This window comes from Rhinopithecus roxellana, chromosome 6 (assembly GCF_007565055.1).
Source record: "Rhinopithecus roxellana isolate Shanxi Qingling chromosome 6, ASM756505v1, whole genome shotgun sequence".
Taxonomy (NCBI): Eukaryota; Metazoa; Chordata; class Mammalia; order Primates; family Cercopithecidae; genus Rhinopithecus; species Rhinopithecus roxellana.
In genome coordinates, this window is record NC_044554.1 from 25,120,384 (window position 1) to 25,146,951 (window position 26,568).

The 26,568-nt window shown below is 33.7% G+C and overlaps 1 protein-coding gene across 6 annotated transcripts in view; it reads right to left on the reverse strand.

Moving 5' to 3' along the window:
* Window positions 1–21,750: 21,750 nt before the first annotated feature.
* Window positions 21,751–26,568, reverse strand: part of TFEC (transcription factor EC) — a 216,415-nt gene continuing 211,597 nt past the window's right edge. For all 6 annotated transcript variants that reach the window (XM_030933392.1, XM_030933390.1, XM_030933391.1 and 3 more), the window contains 2 exons: window positions 23,680–23,827; window positions 21,751–22,734 (listed from right to left, as the gene is read on the reverse strand). In XM_030933392.1, the coding sequence (XP_030789252.1) occupies window positions 22,354–22,734; window positions 23,680–23,827 (529 nt within the window). In that variant the 3' untranslated portion in view covers window positions 21,751–22,353. The remainder of the gene's footprint in view (window positions 22,735–23,679; window positions 23,828–26,568) is intronic.

Sequence of the window (26,568 nt, forward strand, 5' to 3'; positions counted from 1 at the left end):
CAAATATATTTTATGGTTACCTAAACTTAGCACACATGCGGTTTTCAGAGATGTGTATAAAGGATCTTTCTACTTTGAATAAATTTCTTCTGATGAATGTAACTATTCACAGAAAACCTTTGACATTCCTTGAAAATGTATTGTTTCCTGTTTCAAAGATGTGTTATATACTTTACCAAAAAAGTCTTTATTATAATTTTAGTTCTAGGTCACTAATATTGGTAATATTATGTCTCACTTTCAAGTTCTCAGAATGCAAATAAAGTACTTCAATTGGAATGTTTCTATTGATTTTAAGGGTTCTTTCCACCCAAATCTATCAGTTATAGCCATGAGCACAGTCTCATTTTTATTGACCAACCATCAGGAAGAGAGGAAATGAAAATAAGACAAAAGGAATTAAACTCAAGTAGAAGATACATAAAGAAAAGAAGGAAAGGTGGTAAACAGAACTAAAATATGGAAATTGGATCAGTTTTAAGCTTCCTCCTCAGCAGAAAGTCATGATGGGTCTGTAAGCTCTTAGTACGATCCTGTTGGTTTCAGAGGCAGGCCAGATATCTGAGGCTTGAAGTGCCACAGGGCAGGTAGGTTACCATTTAGGTTATTCGAAATTATATTTAAAAAGTAGTGCTTAATAATTTCTTAGGTATTACTCAATAGCTCAAGCTGCAGAATTCTAGTTTTGCTTCAAATTACTTCCCGACTTCTACTTTTCCTGAAAATATCCTTTATATATATACTTCTTAAAACACATAGCCCCAACTTATCCTGTGAATGTAAGTCATCTCTGCAATAAATATTAAGTAGGAAAATTGTTTTTCATTAGGTTTTAATTTGTGATTCATCTTAGATATGCTAACAGAAGAATGTATTTGATTGATTCATTTTTAAAAGATAAGAAGAAAACATGTATAAGTTCAATTAGTCCAATAATCCTTAAGATTTAAAAAACGAGGTTCACATGTTTACGTTTTATAAAAATACCATCAGAGAAAAAAGTATCCTATTGCCTGGGGGGAAAAAAGCATAACTGGTTTGCTATCTTTCATCTACCTGACCCAAACAGAGAAATTATGTTCCATTATCTTCATAAAGTAAATTGCTACTTGTAATATTATAAGCATAAGTTTTCCTTTTTTCATTCTATCATTTAGTAAGGATGTTTAAAATAATCTTGAGTTACTTCGGCAGCTATTTATCAATGCGTTTTATGCCTTTGGTTAGCTATAATCTTAGTCATTTTAGTACATGGAGCCCTAATCTTCAAGTCTGTCAGTCCCATTTTGCATTACAAATCATTTGTAGTTTTATAACTGTCATTTCCAAGGACATCTGGAAAAGATGGATTTATGAAAGGTTACCATGCATTCTAAGAAGGCCAAGAATTAGCATGACTTTGTAAAGGTTCTTATAAATTGAGCAGCAGCCATCACTGGCAATAAGGTGTTTTCTGCTCTTGTCAAGTATCTTTATTTAAATATTAAGGGAGAGAGATGACCTTTGGCCTTGGAGATCACTGTGACATGGCAATGGTTCAATCTATTAGCTGTCAATGGAGTGCTATGGTCTGACTCTCTCAAGGCTCCTATTTGTGGACAGTGTTATAATAACCCTTCCATTAGGCATCCCCAAGGCAAATAACCTCAGCTTTAACAGAGTCAGTTTAAAACTCCTTAGAGTAACATTTAGAGACTATCTGGTTTGTGTCAGTTTAAGATCAACTACTCTGCACAGGTTCAATTCTGTAAATTTTAAGTAGCCATAGTTACTTAAGAATTATTTCCTATATGCCTGCAGGTAAATATTAGACACATAGAATGTAGAAATAACCCTATCTACTTCTTTGATTTTTTAACAGCCTTTTTAGGGATTAATTCAGTCCAAATGGGCTTGAGAATCTATTTTTTAACATGACTTTTTCTAATCTATGTACATGTCTTTTGTTGATAGAAATTGTGCAGGGTTGCTGCAGTGATGTGGTATGAACAGGAGTTAGAGATATCAAATCCCCTAACAGTACACATAAATTATCATAAATGGAATAAACAAGGTAATATTCATTAGGAAGCAGGCACACCTCTCTATGTACATACTAAAGTGAGTGATGGTTACGAAACCAAAAATTTTTGGTTTTCTCTGTCTCTTCCGCCTGATTTTGTATGCCTCCTACACTGTTTTACCCCAGGTAAGTCATCTGGTTACGCTCAAATGAAATGTTCACATTTGAATCACAAATGATTGCTCTTATCTCTAACTACTTAGGTTCATTCTTACACTCAGACTTTGGGGGGAAAATCTGAGGTAAAAAGACATCTTTATGCAGTGAAAAATCAAGGTCAAACTATCCTAAAATGCTTTGAGAAAATCACAGTTGTCATTGTAAGTCTAAAACATAACAGTAAAGATGATACTAATACTTTGAATATTTGGTCATGAAATGATTTTACTGTTCCCTCTAAATTCAACGTTTGTGTTTGGATGTCTGTGACTTTTTTCTTGTTAAAACATAAAATCCAGATTAAATATGAACAAGTTTATTGGTGACTATAGATAGCTTCTCAAATGCAAGTTTCATTGCTTTACATTCTTCGTTAAATACCAACGGACAAATTCATTTAATTTGGAAACTTTATTTTTAAAACTAATGGAAAGTCAACAAATATTTATGGAGAGCTTACAATGTATACATGACATTGAGTTAAATGCAAACATCTATAAATATTCTTTCCATACATACAGTAAATATCCAACTAATTTTTAAAATTAAAGACTAATTTTTAAGAAAATAAAGTATATGTTTAGTATTTGACTTTGTTTATTGATGCCAAATACAGTGAATTGTAAATAATTATTGATTGTATTTTTTGTCCTGCATTAGGTTAACTGCTATAAGGGGGAAAAAAGTAAAATGATATCACGTGCTAAAACCCCAGTGCTCATAAACAACACTTAGCCTTTGATTTACAGTGAAATCACAATTCTCCATTTCTCATTCCCTCTGTCTCTCTGACATTGCGTGCGAGACTATAGGGCAATACATGCCCTACAACATAATATAGGATGTAATTTAAAGGATTCTATTGATGCTATAAATCACAAGTAGTTCTGCTGAAGCAGTTTATGAATGGCAGTAAAACACTAAGACTGGATTATACCATTAGAATTATGTACCACATGCACTTATTGTTATTTGTAATTGAGGATAAAGTATTACAAAACACATATATGGAAATGTCATTTTTCTTGATATTTACAAGCTTCTTTTACTCTTAAGCAAGAAGATGTGTTTTGGGATAAAATAAGAAATCCAGGGTTGTAGAATATCTGTCATTCTGGAAAAAGGATTTGTGTTCTCTGAGAGTAAACCATAATAGTTAGAGCATATTCTGGCAGTTCATACATTACCCAATTGTTAGAACCACAAAATACTATCTGCATATGGCTACTAGCATATGGGTTATTAATAATGCTTGTTAGAACAAAATTAAAGAGAAATAACACCACAACTACTATGTGGTATGATGCTCTAAAAATCAATTGAAGAGTGTAAAAGGTCAATCAACCTGTTAATGCTCTCTAAAAATATTATCATAATGAAGTTATTTTTCCATTGAACTGACTGGTTTTTGTAGATGTATAGCCATTCTGAAGCTCTGAAATAATGTGGACTTAAATATTTCTTTTCTGGTAGGATAAAATGATAATGGCAATTCTTCAACTATTCTGGGCACATATTTGATGATGGAGAGGAATTCCAGTCTTCTGTCTTTTTTAGCTGCATCCTTCTGTTATTATGAGTCAATTGTCTTAGTGGATATATCTATGTAACCAAACCAGATGGCCTGATTTGATGCCAACACAGTTCTTTCATCTATTATTTTAAATGTTATTTTTTTCTCAAAGAAACTAAAATAAAATAACATATAGTGGGATATCACAAGTAATTTCAGAATATTCTAAGTGGGTCTTTGGGTTCTTCAAATTAATTTCCCTAAATGAGGCTCATCAAATTCTAAAATAGGTTAAGACTTGAGCACCTCCTACCTTTCTGTCTCAGGCAATGACCAGCAATAGCCATAAACATCTAAGTTTACCCCTAGTTTCCCATGAATAAAGTAAGGCATTCCAGAATTATTTATCTGGATTATCACCTGTCAGAGTTGTGTTCATTTCAGACTTGTTGCTATTATATTTCCCTTTCCACAGAAACAAATTCATTCTAATCTCACACTTTCAGAAGAAAATAGAATAATTGACTAATAGCTATCTGCATTTATTTACAAAGGTAGTGATTGCATTTGAAATACCATTAGAATTCCATACTACATGCAGGTATTGTGGTATAAAATAATAAATATAGGTATAAAATAATATACAGATTATTTTGAAAATCCTTTTTTCTGGGAATAACTCTAGAATTGATTTAAATATTAAAATGGATAGAAATTATGTGCTATAACAGTTTAGACATGAGAAAGATGACTTCCAGCTAGAGATTCTCTAGAAAGTTTCTAAGATGAGGTAAATTAGCATGTAGAGATAAAAAGGATGGCCATCCTGGAGGAGTTTAGTCAAGGCACAAAAGCACGAAAGTGAGAAATTCTGGGTACATAAAAGGGAGGAGTATGAGACGTCTATCTCTGCAGAAATGTTGGGAAAGGAAGTAGCATGTATAGAAGAAAATAATTTTGTATTACAGTCTTGCAATCAAAGTAATCAATATTAGCATTATTATATCTTTCGGTAACAATTTTAAAATAATATTCTTCATTTATGATTATATGTACATATATGTTTATATACATATATGTATATGTGAATATATATATTTATAATACACATTTATAATGACACATAGTTTTAAAATAATTAGAGAAATGTCTTTTAAACTGTATACTTGTTCAAAATAAGAATGATCAATCAACTATAGGGAATTTCTGTTGTTTCTCATATTTTGCTACTGTTGGAATAAAGGTTAGAATAAACATACATTCAAATATTTGTATTTGGAACTATTTTCTTAAGAAATATTAAGAGAAATGAAAGTACAGTCAAATGTATTAAGTATTCAAAGTTTTCTGATATGTACTGCTATGTTGCTTGAGTATATACATTTTACACTTTCTAAGTAGTGATAAAAGTGCCATCTTACTACCTATTTTTGTCTTTCATATATCTTTAAATTCAAGATTTCAACAAGGATAATACATTGTTTAACCTTAATAATGATGTTTTTCCTTTGTATTTTCTTATGCTGTTCTCTTTTCTGCTCTTAGAAGGCATTCATTTTGCTTATGAGAATGTTAGAATTGCTAACCCAGAAATAGAAAGAAAAGAAGGAAAGAAAAGTTTTTATTTAGTTTTCAAATCCAAAATAGTATTTTTTGCAGAAGTAAAAATATTTGGAAAGTTAAGCTTTGTTGAGAGAGAAAGGATCTTTTTCAAAACACTTAAAATATGAAGGGTCAAGTCTAAAGATCAAAGACCATAGTGCAGAGAGAAAGCTTTTCTTTGTATTCATGGGGTTCACCGCGGTTCTGCGAGTTGATATCTTTCATACAATTTAGAAAAATCTTGGCCTTTATTTCTTCAAATATTATCCTCCATCAGATTTTGAAAAAACTTGGCCTTCATTTTTTTTCAAATTTTGTTTTGGTTTCATGATCTTTTCCTCTCCCTCTGTGATTTCAATTACACATATATTAGGCCTTTTTAGAGTGTCATATGTATCTCAAGCATTTTTTTTCCCTAGGTGTTTTCAACTATTTTTGCCCTATGACTTCAGTTTTAATGTTGTTCTACTGACATGTTCTTAGGCTTGCTAATCCTATATTCTGCTATATAGGCTAAGCAATTTGACCCATTCAGCATGTTTTTAAAGTTAGATGTGGCGTTTTACAGTTCTATAAAACTCATTTAATTCTTATTTACAAGCTCTTCACTTATTTACAACTTCTTCACTGAAGTTTTTTTTATTCATTTTGTTTTCATTTTTCTCTATTTTCTTTAAAATAGGATTCTCAGTTACTTTGAAGGCTTTTTCCACTAAATTAACATTAGGGTTATCCCTGAATTTGCTCTTATTGACTTTATAAAGAATTTCTTGATTGACAGTAACTATTTTTTTATTTTTGCTCCTTTACATATTTGGTGATATGGGAATATATTTCAAACTTTATGAAAAATATATTAGAAAAAAATCTGGATTATATTATTTTCCTCTGAAGAGTATGAAATTTTCTTTTGCAAAATGTTAAATTATTGGAGGGGAACTTGCAGCTTTCAGGATTTCTAAAAGTGAATATGATTCAGCTTTACCATTACTCCTACGACAGAACCATCATAACTCTTAGGGTATACTTCTAACTCCTAGGGCTTAGACTTTCTCAACTACAATCCTAAGATATTTACTAAGAACTCTCTGCTTTATCTGGACCTGCACTTTTATTTATTTATAATACTCTCTGCTTCTGAAATTTATGCTCAATTCTCTGGCCTCCTAGCAAATGTGTTATACTATGCTTTCCAGAGACTTGCTCTGTGCATGTACAGTTTAGGCATCAGCTAAGGACCTGAGAGGGACTTTCAGCAGATTTTGTAAGTATCTTTATCTGCAGTGTTCTTTTTCTGTGGTACTGTGCCCTCCAAATCTTGGTTGTCGGTCCTCTCCAAATCCCAATCAATGTTTCTGCTTGGCCTCTATTTCCCTAATTTCTTAATGAGGGACTCAACTTTTGGACTTTCTTCTCAAAAATTGTAACCCTATCTTGGAAGCTTATCAATGCTCCAAACCATTGTTTCATTTAATTAATTTATTTATTTTTATTGTTTACTGTGGGAAGCCAAATCTAATCTCAGCTGCCGTATCATGTCCGGGACCAGGTATCATGAAATAAAATTTGAACAGACAGAATGTTTAAACTTTAAAAGTAGATTAATCATTGGTAGGTCTAACTGCATATGGTTCTAACAGGTGGAGGTTCATGGGAAAGAAAAGAAAAAAAAAGGTTTTTGTTTTTGTTGTTGCTTGTTTGTTTTTTAAAATAGCACAAGGTTGCAGTATGTTGCCTAGTCTGATCTGAAACTCCTGGGCTCAAATGATCCTCCCTCCTTGGCATCTCAAAGTGTTGGAATTACAGGTATGAGAGCCACTGCACTCAGCAGAAAAAGCATGTTTTAAAAATGAAAAAAAAAAGTTTTCTCTGCATATATGGGAAAATGCCAATTATTTTTCAACCATGCCGCACTTTAAAAAATTATTTGTAAGACTTACTGTTTTTAACACACGTATTTCTTTTTTGAGGGCTGTATGTTAATGTCCTTTCTTGTATATGCCTTTAAAAAGCAAATTACAGGCTTCTGTAGTTGAAATACAAGAAACTGATTTATGCTCCCACTTGAAGTATTAATCGTATTTTTTAAGATACAGATAGAACATGTGAAAAAGAAACAACTGGAAAGAGACTGGACATCAGGAAGTAAAAGTGGTCCATGCGAGATAGAATAAAAATGAAGTGAGCCGCATAACTGCCCCAGCTCACTGAGACAGTTTCAGCGCCATAGTACAAGGAGGGTAACCTAAGTGGAATTCAAGAGACTTCCTGAGTTAAGGAGACAGAGCTAAGAATCTGGAGAGAGAAAGGCAGGTCAACTTTATAAAAAGAATACTAAAGAGGAAAGAACTGGACAAAGAGAGAAATTCAGAGATCTCATAGGGCCTCTCTTGAGTATTCAGCACAGTATTGATTAATGCATGTGCTTCAACTATCCAAGTTGAGGGAAGTACTACTGAAAGGATTAGAGAAAAAAAAAAATCCATGGAACAGACGCAAGAGTGGGAATAGTGCCTATTCCACTAGCCAAACTGAAAAACAAACAAGCAAAACTTCATTCTTCACAGGCTTTGTGTAGAGTACTTAGAAAGGTTTGCCTCAGTAGTGGAAAACAATTAGACTAGATTGAGTACTGCCCCAGATTCCAAAAAAAAAATTGTAAAGCAAGTCCTGAAAGGATCAAACTGTTTCCAAGTAACCTAACTCCATTCCAGAACAAAACATCCATGCAAGTGAGCTAGGAAATGGATCTTTCCAAATTGAACCTTGAGATGACTGCAAACTTGGAGAGATTCAGTCAAAAGATAGCTCTAAGTCATGTTTGGATTTCTGACCCACAGAAACTGTGGTATAATAAATGACATTTTAAGTCAATAAATGTTAGTGTAATATTTAACCCAGAAGGAAACTTCCTTAATCTATTAAAGGGTATCTATGAAAGACCTACAGCAAACATATTTAATGGTGAAAGACAATATTTGTTCCCTAAAAATCGAGAATAGAAAGGATGTCTGCTCTCACTACTTTTGTTCAACTTGTACTATAAGTTCTAGTCAACAAGCTAGCCAGAAAAGGAAAAGAAATAAAAGGCTTCCACATTTGAGGGGAATAAGTAAAACTATCTTTGTTCATCAACAACATGATCATGTATGTAGAATAGCTGACAAACTATTAGGACTAGTGAGTGAGATTAGCAAAGTTGCATGCCTCAAAATAAATTTATAAAAATTTATTACATTTCTATATTTTGGAAACAAAAAATGGAAGTTGAAATAAAAATACCATTCACATTAGCATCAAAATATAACATATTCAGGCATAAATATGATATAAAAATTATACACCAAAAAGTACGGCACTGAGAGAGACTGAAGAGAACCTAAATAAATGGAAAGAGACCTACTTTCATGGATTGGCAGGCTCAATATTGTTAAGTTGCCACTTCTCCTGAAATTGATTTATGGATTCAAAACAATTTCAACTAAAATTCCAGTTGTCTATTTGCAAAAATTGATGGGTTGATTCTAAAATTGATATTGATGTGGAAATGTAAAGTGCCTTAAAAAGAGAAAAAAGTTTTAGAACTTATAATATGTGCTTTCAAGCCTTGTTTATAAAAGTACAGAAATCAAGACAGAGTTGTATTGATGTAAATTAATTAAGGAGATGAATAGACTAGAATAGAGCGTCCAGACATATACTCACAAATATATAGACAATTGATTTTCAACAAAGGTGCAAAGATAATTCAGTACAAATATTACTGATAATTACCATTTACTAATTTTTTATTTGTTTGTTGCCTATCTTCCTTATTTACATGTAAGCTAATTGAAGGCAAGATCTTGGTTTTATTAACTACCATGTCCCTGTGTCTATAGTAATGTCTAACACTGAATACAAATACCACCTTTTGTGTGAAAAGTGCAAATAGCTAAGAGCTAGAAGCAGTTCTGGGTGATGCAATATAGTGCAATCTTATTGATCTTTTTCTTTCTTTTTTTTTTTTTTTTTTTTTGAGACGGAGTCTCACTCTGTTGCCCAGGCTGGAGTGCAGTGGGGCGAGATCTCAGCTCACTGCAAGCTCAACCTCCTGGGTTCACACCATTCTCCTGCCTCAGCCTCCCGAGTAGCTGGGACTACAGGTGCCTGCCACCACACCCGGCTAATTTTTTTTATTTTTAGTAGAGATGGGGTTTCACCATGTTAGCCAGAATGGTCTCGGTCTCCTGACCTCATGATCCGCCCACCTCAGCCTCCCAAAGTGCTGGGATTACAGGCATCAGCCACTACACCCAGCTTCTTATCGATCTTATGCACTTTAACTTTTTTGTAATAGAGAAGTTGTTTAGTGAATGCATAGATGGATGAATAGATAGGCAGGCAGAAAGGAATGCTGGAATGCATTATTAGAAACTACAGAAACAACATGCCACTGAGTATCTCACTTAAAAAATAAATAAACATGTGATAAGAAACGGCAATAGAAAGAAGCATCTCTCCTCCTCCTCCTCCTCCTCCTCTTCCTCCTTCTTCTCTTTTTTGACATGGGGTCTTGCTCTGTCACTCAGACTGGAGTGCAGTGGTACATTCATGGATCACTGTAGCCTCCACCTCCTGGGCTCAAGCGAGCCTCCCACTTCAGCATTCCCAGTAGCTGAGACCACAGGCATGTGCCACCACACGAGGCTAATTTTTTAAATAGTTGTAGGGACAAGGTCTCACTATGTTTTCAAGGCTTGTCTTGAACTCCTAGACTCCAGCAATCCTCCCACCTTGGCCTCCCAAAGCACTGAGATTATAGGTGTGAGCTACCACACCTGTCTCAGAACCTCATTTTGTATGATAATTGTAATAGCTATTATTTATGGGATAGTAAATGTGTGCAGGAGATTATGCTACATTATTTATGTACCTTCGCTCATTTACTAATCCTCAGCAAAAATTTACTATGCTGCTTATTAAACTTGTTCCCATTTTACACATGAGGAGACTGATGCACAGAGGTGAAGTAAATCTTCACAGTCATGTGCCCCATAAACTGTAGAGAAAGGACTTGAACTAAGTTTGTCTTAACAACAAAGACTGTAGGACTCTCAAATATTACATACTGCCTCAGAATGCCATCTGACTGTCTCCAAGAAATTAATCCGAGGAAACGCCTTGCGTTTGCTTACTTGTTAAATAAATGTACTCTGTCTGGAAAAAAAAAAAAAAAATTGAAAGTGAGCAAAGTTACTCAGAAAAGTTGCTGAAAACAATAATATCTAGAGTGGAGTAATACAATTTGAAAAGCAAAAAGTCATTCAAAACCTCAACTTTTCTCATTTCCTCACTTGAGTAATTAAAGAAACCAGATAGGTTATTTTCATTGAATTTGTCTATCTTTGTCTTCACTCTGTCATCCTGTTCCTCCTGCTGCCACTCCCCTATTTCCTCTTATGCCTCCTTTTTGTTTTCCTTCTTTCCCCTCCTCTTAACTCCCTTTTATTCTTGGCTCCTCTAACCATCCTTTTCTGTTTTTGCCTTTTCCAAGACCATACGCATTCCCATGGTCTTGAATACCAACTCTGCTATGCGCAGTCTCCATCTCTTATAGACTAAATGTTTGCGTCACTCCAAAATTTGCATGTTGAAGCCCTAACCCCCAGGGTATGGTATTAGGAGATAGTGCCTGTGGGAAATGATTAAGAGAGCAGAGCCCTCCTTAATGGAATTGGTGCTTTTATTAAAGGAATTGGTGCTTTTATGAAAGAGGCTCTGAAAAACTTGTTTGCTCTTTCTGCCAACTGAGGACGGTGAAAAGATGGTGGCCTCTGGACCAGGAAGTGGACCCACACCAGACACTAAATTTGCTGGAATCTCGATCTTGGATATCTCAGCCTCCAGAAATGTGAGAAAAAAAATTTCTGTTTTGTTAAACCATCCAGTCATGGTATTTTTGTTATAGCAGCCACAACAGCATCTCCTTGATGCTTTCTTCAGTGATCTACAAAGTGTACCACGATTCTACTGCACCCTCAAATAAGCTAGGCATATTACCCCCATCACTCTATATTGTGTGTTTTAAAGCCCCAATCTATATAGGCTTTGTGACTTCCCTCATCTTTAGGCTGTAAAATCCTGAACTAATTATTTACTATGCACCGCCACCCACTAAGAAACTCTAAGTCATATTCATCCAGTAAACCTGCATTGAAGAAACAATTGGCCTGGCGCGGTGGCTCAAGTCTGTAATCCCAGCACTTTGGGAGGCCGAGGCAGACAGATCACGAGGTCAGGAGATCGAGACCATCCCGGCTAACACGGTGAAACCCGGTCACGACCAAAAATACAAAAAAACTAGCCGGGCGAGGTGGCGGGCGCCTGTAGTCCCAGCTACTCCGGAGGTTGAGACACGAGAATGGCGTGAACCCAGGAGGCGGAGCTTGCAGGGAGCTGAGATCGTGCCACTGCACTCCAGCCTGGGCAACAGAGCGAGACTCCGTCTCAAAAAAAAAAAAAAAAGAAAAAAAAAAGATACAAAAGAAAAGAAAGAATTGCACTGTAAGTCCTATATCAGCCGTTTCTAGAGTGAGGCAGAGCTCCTAAAATCTGCATAATAGCACATTCGGCTGAAACCTGGTTACCTGGGATTTTAGTCCTAGATCTAGTTCTGTGATGGTGACAAGTAACATAACTACTTCCCTCTCAGTTGAGTGTTGGACATCAAGAGAATGATAAAGCCACACATTCTTTTCACAGCAGGAATGATCCTCTGCTTCACCTGAATAATGCAGGATAACTTCTCATTTCATTTAAACAGAGCTGCAAAGTCTCCTTTGCAATGTAAGGTAACATATTTACATGTTCCAGGGATTAGAATGTGGGCATATTTGGGAGGCGATTATTCCACCACAAGGCTGTTAAAGCTAATGTTTGTACTGGGGGGAACCTAGTTACTTCTAAGAATCTCCCCAAAATATAAGTGCAAATACCGCATGTCTGGTTTTTTGTTTTTGTTTTCGTTTTTCTGCCTTTGTTGTCTTCAAACAAGAAAATTAGAACTGTTACTGGCCGAAGAGACTTGAAAGCCAACATCGTGAAAATACTACAGGTGAATGAAGAGAATGAAACAGGAGATTAGAAAAATAAACCATCAATATAAGCATACTATGCATCTTAATTTTTTCTTTGAATAAATAATACATTTGTATGCTTCAAAAACATTTTAAAAGGAATGTAACAAAAATATTCCCACATCTTCTCCTCCAATAACATGGCTGTTAGGTTCCTACACATCTTTCCACAGTGCATTCCTGCATGTATAGCAAATACGAATGTATATCCCTATCTTTCACTCTCCACTACCAAGAAAGAAGAGAGCATTCTACATGCAGCTCTACTCCATATAGTACTAAGTAAAAAAAAAATCAATCCTAGGGAACTTTCTTTACCAGCACACCTGTTATTATTTTCTTCATTCCTCATTGCAAAAACATTCTACTCCATTTCATAGATGTACCATAAATCTCATGGCCATTTGATGTGATTACAATACCATTTATAGGATAGTCTCTTCTATACTGATTTGCAATGATTTCCTTTTTGTTTAATTCCAATATGCATTTAGGCTTATTTATGTCCTGTGAACTGTTTATTCATTTCCCATGCCACAGAGTTTTAATTAGTGAGACTTTAAGATATGTTTTAATGTCTGGTAGCCCTTGACTTTTCTCATTACTCTTCCTTTTCAGCTATTTCTTCTATTTCTTATTTACTTATCTTTCTTTATAAGGTTTAATGGCAACTTGCCCTGTTTACAAACACCTATTGGCATTTCTATTTATATCCATAAAATTTATGAATGTGAGTAGGGAGAATTGATACCTTTATTATGTTGTCTTCCTATCCAATAATATAGTATACTTTTCCACTTATGTAGTTTCTTTTCATACTAGGTTTCTTGAATGATGTAAGTGGGCTATTAATGAAAAGAGGTAAAGTGCTATTGAGTACTCTTAGGCATTCATAGACAGTGTGGGAGAGGTAACTAAAAGAGCGAACTGCTTGCTGTAAGCATGTGGTTTACTATATGCTTAATATTAACAAGAAAAACAAAACAAACAAACGAACAAAAAACCCTTATCCCAGACAGGGACAGTAAACTAGCTGGGAAGGGGTAGCAGTAAACTAGCTTGGTGCACTGATATAGTGAACCACACACTTAGACACACACTGAAATATACACTCTCTTACTTTGCCTAGAAGAGACACAAAGGTCCTCTGACAAAGTGCCCCTTTCCTGAACAACCTGGGTTGTGTGTACTAAAAGTCTTTTTAAAGTAATAACTCCAAATAAATCCAAATCTTCTGAAACCCCAGAGTCATATCCCAGGGTATTAAAACTATTGATGAGCCCCCTGAATGAATAATTGTAATCTAATTGGATGCTTGTGTCTAAAGGACCTCTCCCCTTTCTCTCTCTCTCATCTCCCTCTGTACTAAGCTAGCTCTTGCTCTGCCTTGAGGTGTCAGTTTCCCTGAGACTGGTTTAGATGCACCAATGCTTGCCTCCGTAATACCCTTAGCTCTGCTACCATCATATTTACTAAAACTTATTGGAAGATTTCAGTGACTTTTGTTTTTTATGTTCTATTCAGCAACAACCACTGTTCCTTGGGGGATGCTTATTAAAGGAACAGTTAAGTGAATCAACGAATGATTCTAGAATAGGAATATTCTCTATATCAAGTTTTGCAAAAGTCAGTGTTATTTTCATTTTTCAAAGTTATATGCCCAAAGAACACAAAAATTCCTATCTCACTGTAATACAGAAAGATTGAAAGGTAAACATTTCAATGAATGGTCACAGCCTTCAGTGAGCACCCTTTCATTATCTGATTGAAGAATTTGACACTTGCATACTTTCCTTACCTAAAATTACCCATCACTGAATTATTTATTAAGAAAATAGCATGTTAAGCATGTTAAGTGATGTAGAATATAAAAAAGCTAAGGTATATGTTTTGCCTCCAGTGCCCATCCATCTAGTGAGAAAGGTAATATATGCATTAGCGATGCAAAGATAAATGGCAATACAAAGATAGAATTTAAGTACCAGCTTACTGGGATCACCAGAAAAGACAATGGTGATGTTAACTGTTGCCTGGGGTGGTGAAGGAAAACCTTCAAAGTCTTCAAAATAGGAAAATGTTGAGTAGCCTTGTTAGATTAAAGAACAGAAGACCAGATGAGTATGGGAGTTGCCAAGACTGACTTTCTTTATTCATTTGGGGACCTGTGTGGAAAAGGTAATAAATCTACATCTCAAATCTACTTTTTATATTTACCAATGAATAAATACAAATTTAATGCTGGAATAAAGAATGCCTCAGAGGTATCCTACTTCTTGTCCTTAGAATATCAGAATGGGTTTTACACAACTACCTACTGCTTCTACCATTAAAAGTGATTGCAAAGTCTTGAAGAACTTAGAGGCCTACTTGTTCCATATAAACATATGAAATAACGATTTCTTGAGAGATAACCTTATAACTCAAGCAATGTTTTTTCTCTACACATATGCACAACATCACTCTTCACTTGTGTAAGCAAATAAATTATAATCTCGGCTGTAGTATTGTTTTTCAGCAATTTAATTTTTTCTGAACATAGCTTTTATTCTATCATAATGCTTGAATGACTCACATGCAGTGTTTCCAATCCACTTTTCCTGGCTTGTGAAACTTTTTAACAAAATGTTAGCATTTGCAAGCACCAGATGTTTTGACATAAGGAGAAGCAATATGTAAATTTTAATCCATGCTAGGAACAATAGCCTGCAGGCACCTTTTTCTTATTACGTGAATCATATACTTAACCACAATGTGGTAGAGCCTATCAAAATCATCAACTATCTCAAATGTAATAGTCTTGTCTTATGGTTGCCAATTAATGAAACTGATACATATTTAACATGATAGGTATCCATTACTTAACCAATAAGCCTTATTGTATTTTACTACTTCAATACCACACAGCTAGAACTCTGCAGGTGACAGTAACAACTGTTTAGCGGGTTTTATTCTTCCTTTTGGTGGTCAATAAAATCAAGGCTTGTATTAGATCTTAATGTTTTATAGCTGCAAATATTATTTTACCAAAAATATTAAAACCTATTACAACTTTTTTCATCTTTTCCACCTTTTAACTCAACTCAGGGTAAGGGTATGACGTATGATGTGTGTGTGTGTGTGTGTGCATGTGTGTGTGTGTTTCTAATAGGAAAGACTTGGAGATAGCATCAGTGTTTGTTAGATGTATTTTCCAATAAAGAATAACATATTCTCTTTAGCTTAAGGATTTTCTAGGGACAAAAAAAAGAATAACAAAGGAGAACATATTCTTATATGCAGTCTTTTCTAATATTGAAGAATTATAAAACCTTTAAAATAAGCTCCCACATAGACACACATATGTATGCCCAAACACACCACAGAGGTACATACACATACAATAAACAATCAAGTATCAAAACCATTCAGTCATCCATATTTTCAGCCTATATACTGTTTAAGAAAAGTCATCCTGACTTATTTTTACCTGTACTAGATTATTCTTTCCGTACAAAGATTATTATAATGATCAGTATTTTGGGCGTTGATAACACTTTAAGAAAAATATTCATATGATATTACTTTTTTTAAAAGCAAGAACCTATATTTGAACATAGAATACCACCCTTTATGGTTAACTCTGAGCAGTCCTGTTTTAGTATTTTGAAATAAAGTATGGAGGGAAAAATTCCATAAACATGGTATTAAATATTAGAAAGTCTTAACACAACTGAAATCCTTATTAATTTCATTATCAAAGGGTAGGTCTAGTCAATACCAATTAACAGCTTTAAAATGTTTTACATATTAAAATATAGTATTCTATTTATCCTAGATTGTCTGGGGACTAACTAGTATATTAAAAGGTTTTGCAGAGTTTCTTAGTGATTTCACTGCTACCATTATGCCTGTTAGCAATTTAGCAACATCCTGATAAATATTTTCCATAAATCAAAGCCATAACAGCATGGTGAAGCAGATGGCAGGAGACCATATTAAAGAATGTAACAATTATTTTCTTTAATAGGGAAATATTGAATCATCGTTTTCAGCATGGATTATGTAGTGAGTAGTTGTCAGCTGTGATGTCTGGTGACTGTTTTAAATATCCTTTCAAATGATTAACCCACATTCTCTGTTTTTCAGTGCAGTCTATATACAAAGGCAGAACAAAAACTGTAAAACATTTCATAATTATAGTCTCTCATTTAATATATGCAAAGAAAATATTGGTACATTTTAAGGTATTTTTACAAGGATTCAGGTATGTATTAAAGTACACCAAAGTTCTCCATTTTCTTAGAAAATAAGACACATTACCTTGTTATTAAAAATGAAAAATAGCAATAATTACAAATTCTACAGTCTTATTATGTTAACAATGTTTTCTTGATCTAACCAATGTTAGATTAAAATTATAGGAATGTTACTTCAGCTATTCGTATATGTGAAACACTATTAAAGTGAAAGATTTTTAACTACATTATAATTATTAAGATTAAATAGCAGAATTAATTTTAGCCTTGTATGCCATAAGCAACTGCTATGCTGTTAGATAAGATTCTTGAATTTAGTTTGCTTTTAAACTTCAGTATCATATTTAAAGAACAATATGTAACTTCCTGATTATATATAATGCTTTCAGCAAAATCAGTCTCTTTTTTTATCTGTATGTTTTGTTTGCTACATAAACTACCAGCTTTAACACAAAAACAAAATTTATTTCTGTGGAAAAAAATACAGTTGAAAATATAGAATATCTGAAATAAAACAGTAGTGCAGGGATAAAAGAGGTAGTATTACAAACACAAAAGTCTTTACTGATATTCTTTATGCCTGTTGGATAATGTAAGAAAAAGACATTTTACAGAGAATTTCATCAGTAGAAAACACAATAGAAATCATCTGATTATGCAGAAATACACATAAAAATCCCTTTACAAGCAGATAAAAAGTTCCCTTCTATGTATAAAGTAGTAGACAATAGTATTTCATTGTTAAGTTGGTTGAATCCTGAGGAATATATTTTTTAATCAAAATAGCTGTTTTCTGATAATCTCCTATACACTCAAATTCTCTATGGACCTCAGAGGGAAAATGTAGCACTGAAAATTCTAAGAGAAGCTATTTTTTTCTGGTTTTGAATTGTTTCCTTGTTTTCAAATTAAAATTCATACACATAATAAAATATTGGAACATCAATGCACGATGATTACTGGAGGCTCATATAACATATGAGATCAGTAACACTCGAAATGTATTTAGTATTTATTAGGCAAATATAATGAAATCTCTGTATATATGTATTCTAAGTCAAACTGACATACTTATCAACATATGGAGCACTGGAGGGGTAAATGATGTAATTCCATGTAGTACATAGAGACTATGCCATTATCAATACTGAAACAAAATTCAATCCTTCAGGTGATTTTAAGAAACCCAGATGGTTGATCTTGCGCTGATAACACAGTGAAATAATAAATTGATTCCAGTTTTATTCCACATCTTACATATCAGATGGTCAGTAAATACCTAAAATGTTTGAATAGGGTCAAAGACATTGTTAAAAAAAAAAAAAAGAAAAAGAAAATTGGAACATTTAGTTATGCCATTTATTTATTGAAATGTTTAAATTCCACAATATCCAAACAGGAAAAAAGTGTTTTCATGATACCTTGAAGTATAAGAAAATTCCTATATGACTCAGTTTTTCAAAATAAAATAAAAATATGTTCCTTTTAAAGTTGTGAAATCGAACTCTTCTCATGACATAATGGTAAATGAGCACACCAAATCAAGACATTCTTTGTATCTATTTTTTTAAAGTAAGAGCTATTAAATATTTGATTTACAGTCATGTAGGTGGGAAAAAATGAGTTGAAAAAGGAAGAGGAAGGCTATTTCTCAATGTCCCCAGCTCATCTGGCTATTTATTATTTAGAGCTTTTTTTAAACCTATGTAAAGAAAGCCATGGTCACTGATACGCCTATAAACTGAGGAAATACCATCTGTACATATATTCCCCATTTGATATAGGAAAAATTCAAGAAGAAAAGGCACTAAAGAAAAGAAATTGTAAAGAGCTGTATCTACTAACAGGAGGTCATCATTATTTTAAGCTAATTGGAAGGTGGAAAGGGCTGTTTAATGTGAATCCATGAAAAAGCAGCCAACATTTAATAATATAAAAAATGATTGGATGGGATATTTTATTGAAAAAAGAATGAAAAACAAAAACATTATTGTATCTTACTTTAAAGTAAGTTTTATTATAATTGTAATTATGAATTAAATCTTTAAATGAAAAGGGATAATTATATATTAATTGAATGAACAAACTGATATATTGTGTTTTAATAGTCCCATTACAGTTGATGCTTTTTATGACAGCATTGTTTGATAAACAATATGCCTCTTTTACTATTATGAAAAATCTCATTTCTGCAAAAAATATTCTGGAGAGTCATAAATTTTTCTAAGGTTCTATCTTGAATCTTAGATAGTCAAATAATTTGCTTTTAAATTCACATTATTTTTGTTTTGAAATTTATTTGCACCATTTTGAAATGTTATGGTCAGATGTTTATAACCCTCAGTAATTATAGTGAAACTGACCCACATATAATAAATAGAAGGTGTAGTTTGCTGAGTGGGGAGGACATTTTGAAAAACAACTACTTTATAAATGAACAACTTTTTCAGTAAATAATCTAATTTTTGGTACACTATTACTTTCCTATGCAACCTCCTCATTATTAGGATTGGGATAATTATATTTAGATAAGTAGGGGTCCCCCCATGGTTATACATGACATTAACTGCACACCTAACAGAACTGATTCAGGAATTTTTCACTTGGGATCCAAGAAAACATTCAGGAGGTCCCTAAGATCTCTGAATGCATGCAAATTGTTGTCCATATAAACTGTTCTATACTTTTCTAGGGAGAGGGTCTATAACTCATTAGATTCTCAAGGGATCTGCCTTAAAAAGTTAAGAACTGGCCGGTTGCGGTGGCTCAAGCCTATAATCCCAGCACTTTGGGAGGCCGAGGCGGGCGGATCACGAGGTCAGGAGATCGAGACCACCCTGGCTAACACGGTGAAACCCCGTCTCTACTAAAAATACGAAAAGAAATTAGCTGGGTGTGGTGGCGGGAGCCTGTAGTCCCAGCTACTCCGGAGGCTGATGGCGTGAACCCGGGAGGTGGAGCTTGCAGTGAGCCGAGATCGTGCCATTGCACTCCAGCCTGGGCAACAGAGCGAGACTCCATCTCAAAAAAAAAAAAAGAAAAAAAAAATTAAGAACTACCATCTAATTAATTTTTAATCTATTTCAGTTAACTGGGACACAGCACAACTCTTTACTCCCTTTAAAAGTTCATTACCCATTTTACAGTTCCCCGACATCTCATAATCTAAATGCAGCAGGAAATATCAGTTCCCTCTCCAGATCTATCTGTGACCAGGTTCTATCATCCTGTGCCAAGTCCTTATCTCAGCCAAGATTGTGAAGGATAGGTTTCAGGGCCCAGTAGTTGTACCTTAACAGAATGGAAAATAATGACTGAGTAATGACATCACCGGTGCAAGGATACTCAAAATATGAAGAAATGAGAAGCGTAGATAAAATGAGAACCGAAGCCAGTCTCTATCTAATAAACTGGTGTGTTTTCCATGAACTCCAAAATATATTCCTTATCTATACTTTTTGACATTTAATCAAATTATCAACTCAGATAATGAAGTGGAATTCCGTTATAAAATTAAAAGTATGTAACATCTTCTTGAAAATTATTGAGAAGATATATCTAATAGCTGTTTCACATGGCATATTTCAGATTAATTTATCTATCAGGCTTTAATGACTGTACCCAGAAGTTAGTAATTATTTTTCCATGTCAAACAATGAAATTATTTTAATTCTCCAAAATCTGAGCAAATGATACAAACTAAGCCTGAGATAATTATTATACCATAAGGATTTACTATTTTTTTCTTTTATCTGCATTAGGGTCTCACATTTTATAGTAACATATTTTCCATGTGAGAAATAACTAAAAGATCCTTTCAAAATTTATCCCAAAGCTTAATATTCATGAAAGATTACATCTCACTCAAGTTAGTAATATACGTTTTAGTTTTTAGCATCCTCCTGGCTACTAAAAATATTTGCTTCTATTATATTAATACTATATTATTTCACCATAGTTTTTAAGGCCCTTCACAACCTATTGTCAGTCTTATGCTTCAGAACTCCCGACATCTAGGGCATCCAGATTTTTCTAATGCAAGTCCTATAAAGATTCTTTCCCAATTATTCTCACTTTTATCATTTGGTTGATATTATTCCTTTATATGCCCTCACTTTCACTCAATTAATGCCTTTCAAAGAGAAGTCAAATTCTGCTGTTCCCATAAACTTTGTCATTCATTTTCATTTTCTTTGACCTTCTGTATTTACAGCTTATGCTTAGATTTTTTATTCTATATGTCTTCTATCTTTTGTTTTTGTTTTCCATGCATTTGTGGTAACTACCTCAGGAGTAAGACCATCTCTTTTTCAACTATTCTACATTTTTTCAGGACTCACTGCAGTTCTGAGTATGCCTCCATAAATACTGATTAATCGGATGATCACTCATGGAGGTCCAGCACAGAGCAAGGTGCTTGGTAACTTAATTTGCTAACCTCAAACAAGTGCAAGAGATAAAAATCTAAATGAAGCATCATAGTTATAAGTGCTTACAATAAATGCTAACAGTGCAACTAAAGATCATAAGACACACTAAGTGCTTATAGAAATAGAACCTTATGTTCCTCTCAGAACTGAAAATAATAAGGAATAGTTTCTGTTTTAATAATTATTTTGCCAATTGGCAATTCGATTTTCAGTATTTTATCCATTTGGAGCAAAACCAAATCAACAACTAATTGATTTCTGTCCAATACTGGACATGATGAGAAGTTTTAAGTACCTGAAAACTGTCCTTGTAGGGGCACTTTTTATATTTTATTTATTAAAATTGGTGGTCTGACATCTCTTCTTAATAAAGAAAAGAGAATTTGGAATGTGATTCTGATGCAGTCAAAAGAATGAAGAAAACAAAAGAACATGTACTACCTGAATTATGTGCATACCTGTGGGTGTATGTTTGTGTGAAGGGATACAATTCTGGTCCATATTCCTGAGGAAAATATTGAATGTGTTCCTTTTCCTGAACAGAGTTTGGAGATATAAATATGCATGGATGCTTTTAGAATTAGTGTAATTGAACCAACTAAAGAAATGAGGATTTAATTTTAGTAACCAATGTTTTTATAAGTCATCCATATTTTATTGTGGAAAATTCTCACATTTATTGTAGATTTGCTTTTCAACCACAAGTGACAGATAATCTATTATATCATTATTTCTCCTATAAAGTTTGAACTTTAGACATATCTACTAGACAATGGAGAAAGGCAATGACCACCTGATATGCTGATCTTGATTCTTGAAGACGGATGTAAAAGTTGAAGAGAAGATGGAAATGAATAACTAAGAGACTGTTTGTATATTTCAGTCATTTTACACTTTGCAGTCATTAGTTCCAGTAGTACACCACCAAGTTGCTGCTTTTAAAGCATCAGTAAAGAGCTATTTCTTATGCTGTACCTCTTTCCAGTAAAACAGAATTTAAGTGGATTTGGACTCTGTAGTCAAAGAAGAAAACACCTTTTTTCCACCCTCAATAATTCATTAACACCATGATTTTTCTTCCTGCGAATTCTTCTGTTGCTTCTATCAGTTTTTCATGAACACCACATTCCTTTAGGAAAAAAATAAGCCAAAGCAACATATGAAACACAGAGCATAATTGCGTAGCACCAGCATAGAACTGCTTTCCAGTTGATGAATTGGGTCTGTTTATTTCTTATAATTCATCACCATCATCTGAGCTAAAGCTACTTCTCCTACTGCTCTCTTTGGAAACTGCAGGGGAAGTGGCAGATAGCAGAGGATCTGTTCCAAATGGAGAGATTGTGTCATCCAATAGCATGCCATCCAATCTTTGTTCCTCTTTCAATGCGGCACTAAATGATAAATCTGTGAAGTACGACAAAGGATCAGAAAAGGCTATAGCTTGATCACAGAGCTCAGGGGCTGGCCCCTGAGACACAGTCAGTTGTTGGCAATAGTCTACTGAATTCTGTTCAGGATGGCTCTGCTGTTTGGTGACATGAGCACCTAAATCAACCGTGCCAAGTGAAGCCAGGGTTGGCAGACCATGAGTACGAGCCTGAATTTCTAGTTCCTGTAATTTCAAACTGAGAATCATTAAATAACATCTTTGAAATTGGATTTAACAGTAGAGAATAAGCCAGACATAGAATCAAAATATTAACAAGCATTTAAAATGAAGAATAATGCAATGCAAATTATGAATAATCTTTGCAAATAATGAAATTGATACATTTCTGATGTCTGAAAAATAACTCTGAGAAAATTATTCAGATTTTTTTAAAGTTCGGTCTCATTGTTCTACAAAGGAATGTATGACTGATGATAGTTCCACAGTGGCTCAGACTACAATACAGCCATTTGGAGACAGGAGAAAGTCATCTATTTATTCTTCCTGATTAATTTCTCACCATAAATGCAGTACCTTTTCATGGAAACAGTAAATGCTTTACCTGGTGCTAAGCATACTCACATTTTTAAAAAATCTTGAGAGTTATAAAAGCCCATGTTTTGATATTTTGGATTATATGAACAGATGAGAAGTGACTTAATATAAACTGGCACAACACTCCTTGAGGCAATGAAAACCACAGCAATGTTGGGAAAGAAATGAACGAAGGAGGGGAGAATTTAATGTCCAATATAATCTAGAGAAACAAACGTTCTACTTAGTATTATTATTTGATTGGGATAATAATGTGTGCATTTATTAAATGTTTTATATTTTATGCATTTTGTAATTTGTTGTTGTCATTATATATGTATATATATACACACACACATATATACACATATGTGTATATACATATATACATTTTCAGCTATCTTGATCCTGGATTTCTAGTCAAAACCTAATTGAAACAATCCAGTTCACGAACTTCTAAAAAGCAGTAAAATTATCCTTCAAAAGGAAAAAGAATTGTTAATAAGAGAAAAATAAATGAGACCAATGAAGAAAACTGATGACAGCTGAGTCATATGTAAGCTATGTGGCTCATGGCAACATTCTTATAAAAACCTGAATCCGAAGTAGAAGTCGCCTGTTAGCCTGTTCTAATTTCTTCTGTCTGTGTTCTAATTCTCGGGCTCTCTGTTGTTCTTTTTGTAGCCACTTGATGTACTCCACTGATGCTTTTAGAATGGTTCCTTTGTTCCAGCGCATATCACTGTAGAACGGAGAGATAACCTTTTCACAATTGTGCATGTCAGCAGAATTCATAAGAACTTACAAAATCTTTTACATTAATATGAAATAATGATTTACATGACTATTATTCACTCTTAGATATTATTGCTTCTGAATAGAAATTTTAATAGAATAGTTAAGAAGCCCTTATATAGTAAAATTAATCCCAGAATGAAAATAAGTGTCAAAAGAAAGTAATAAAGTGACTTTTTGTGGGAGAGCTAAATGCAATATCATGATTCTACCATTACAGTTTTTATATTTTTAGTGAAAATTGCTTTTATTATTAACTCTAAGATTAAAATCTATGTGCAGTATTTCTGCATTAATGAACTAGGAAATGTACATTACTGAGGACTTAAGCCTAAATTTTTTAAGATCATTTCAAATGTAGCAATCTTTTAACCTACTTTCTAATAAGGTTGCTTTTATGTTTCTAAGAAAAAAATAAGGTCCCTCCTGAATGGTGATCCTGAGCAATTGTGAAACAAATCAGACTCTAGCAACATCACTTTATGCAATAGAGCAAACTTTCTAAAACTATTCAGCCATTTTTTTCTGTACAAACATCATCAAAACTTTTTAAAAGCTTGATATGAGTAGCTGTTTTTAAATACATTTAAGATAAGTAAATATAATTAAACATTACTGGAAACTTTTTAGGTGTTAGCATAGAAGAAATCATTTCATTAAAACTTACTTTTTAAGACAGAAAGAATTAAAGATATGACATTGTGGAAGAGGCTACCGATTTTGGTATCTGAAAATATACATTAATGAATGTAATACTGCATGAGAAATAATAATATGTTTGGAGAATGAGTCCAAACTAATTGCTAAGTGTTAATCAGAGTTGTTGGAAAACCTGGATGCATTTTTAATTTAGAGTCACAAGATGTTTTCAATATAGCGTAAAGCACACAAGTAGGGAAATATAACATTTTTCTACATATATTTTTGGTGATGAGACAGTGCCATTAGCAGTAAAATATTAAAAGAAGAGACTTTTTTCTGCTAGCAGGTGAAAATGCTTACTGGACCCTGGATAAGAGCTCTGTTCTACTGCAGTGCACCAAAACATCGTCAATGGACATCGCAAGTTTGAAAATGCTTTGTCATTTCTTTAAGGCCATAATGGCTGTTGGTCTCACTCCACTCACAGGGGGTGAGGGGAATGAGTGGGATGGTGGTGGTGGGAAGGGTGGGGAGAGACAGGCTATCTTTGGTGTTAAACCAAGTATCTGTAACTGAATCGTGTAATGGACTGTAAACTAAAATTTAAGTAGAAGCAAAAGCCTTATGGACCCTTATTTTGTGTCATTTTTTTCCCATGGGAAGAAAAACTTGAGGACAGAGAAATATGTTAAAAAAAAAAAAAGATAACCCTAGACAACCTTGAAGTTTAAAATACTATTTAGTTCAAAAACAAATCTTCAAAATGGTGGTAGAGAACACACAATGAGCCTCCCTTCAATTTGTACCTGATGTCACTTACAATACGTTTTTTAAGTTCCTCTATTTTAAAGACTTTTTAATGTACAAGGTTCTTTCTTAATTTATTTTTTATTTTTTATATTTACTAAAGAGACTTTTGCCTCTCTCCCAAAACAATTTCAGCGAAGAGGCATTATAAATATTATATAGGGTGGTACCACATAAACACAGACACACCAATAAAGGCATGGCTGAAGGATAAGTGTTGACTGGTGATGCTGGCTGTTCATTTTCTGCACAACAATTTTTTAAGATCTTAAAACTTCGGTGGATTGAAAGCCTGAATGCATTTACAGTCAGAGCAGATAATACAAATGTATAAATTGGAGTAAGTAAGGAGTGCTGCCCGGCAAAGCTATGGAAAATGTAAAATCTGTTGTTATCTGAGGAGTGCACATCCACTTACAAGCATTAAAAAATAATTTTAAAGAGATTTTAAAAAATAAAGAAAAAAATACTATGACAGGTCTGAATTTTTAAAAACTTATTTATTTATTTATTTATTTATTTATTTATTGGCTTCAACATTTTGTGACTCCTGACTTAGAAAGCTTTGTCAGGTCTCATATGCTATGCCAACTATCATTCTTACACAAAAGCAGGAGGAATTTGGTTGTAGAGGGGAGGAAAGATAAAGTAAAAAAACTTCAAACTATTTAGAAAACTTTTTAAAGTGCAAAAACAAGAGTAATAGAGTAATTAATGATCTCATAATATTTTTAAATTTCTATGTATGTAATTTTTGTAAACATGGCTCACAAAAACACATACAGACAAAAGTGTTCCCAAGAAAGCTAAAGAGGACAACTACTACATGTTGTAGAAGCTCTTCACTCTTTCTCTTTGATTGTTATTTTTGCTGCAGTTTTGTTTTTTTAACACTAGTCAAGAGATTGTCATTGCCCGGTCGTGTTTTTTTTCACGTAATTTTCTCAACCTATCCTTCTCAATTACAGCTATTCTCTATATTACTTTTCCTTCTGACCTCACCATTATGACCTGCAAAGAAATGGAACTTTCTGAATGTTTTGATACATAAAAATAAAAACTTCATAGAATTCAAAGTATCTTCAGGTATTAACTTTTATTTCCTAAGCCAACTCCAAAATATCTTCCAATCATGAGCTGGAAAGGTACTCAAAGGTCAACCATACCACAGTTGCTGCCATTTGCCCAAGAGTGTAGGGGGTTTAGGAGATAAGCCCCAGGTTTCCTCACTCAGTTCAG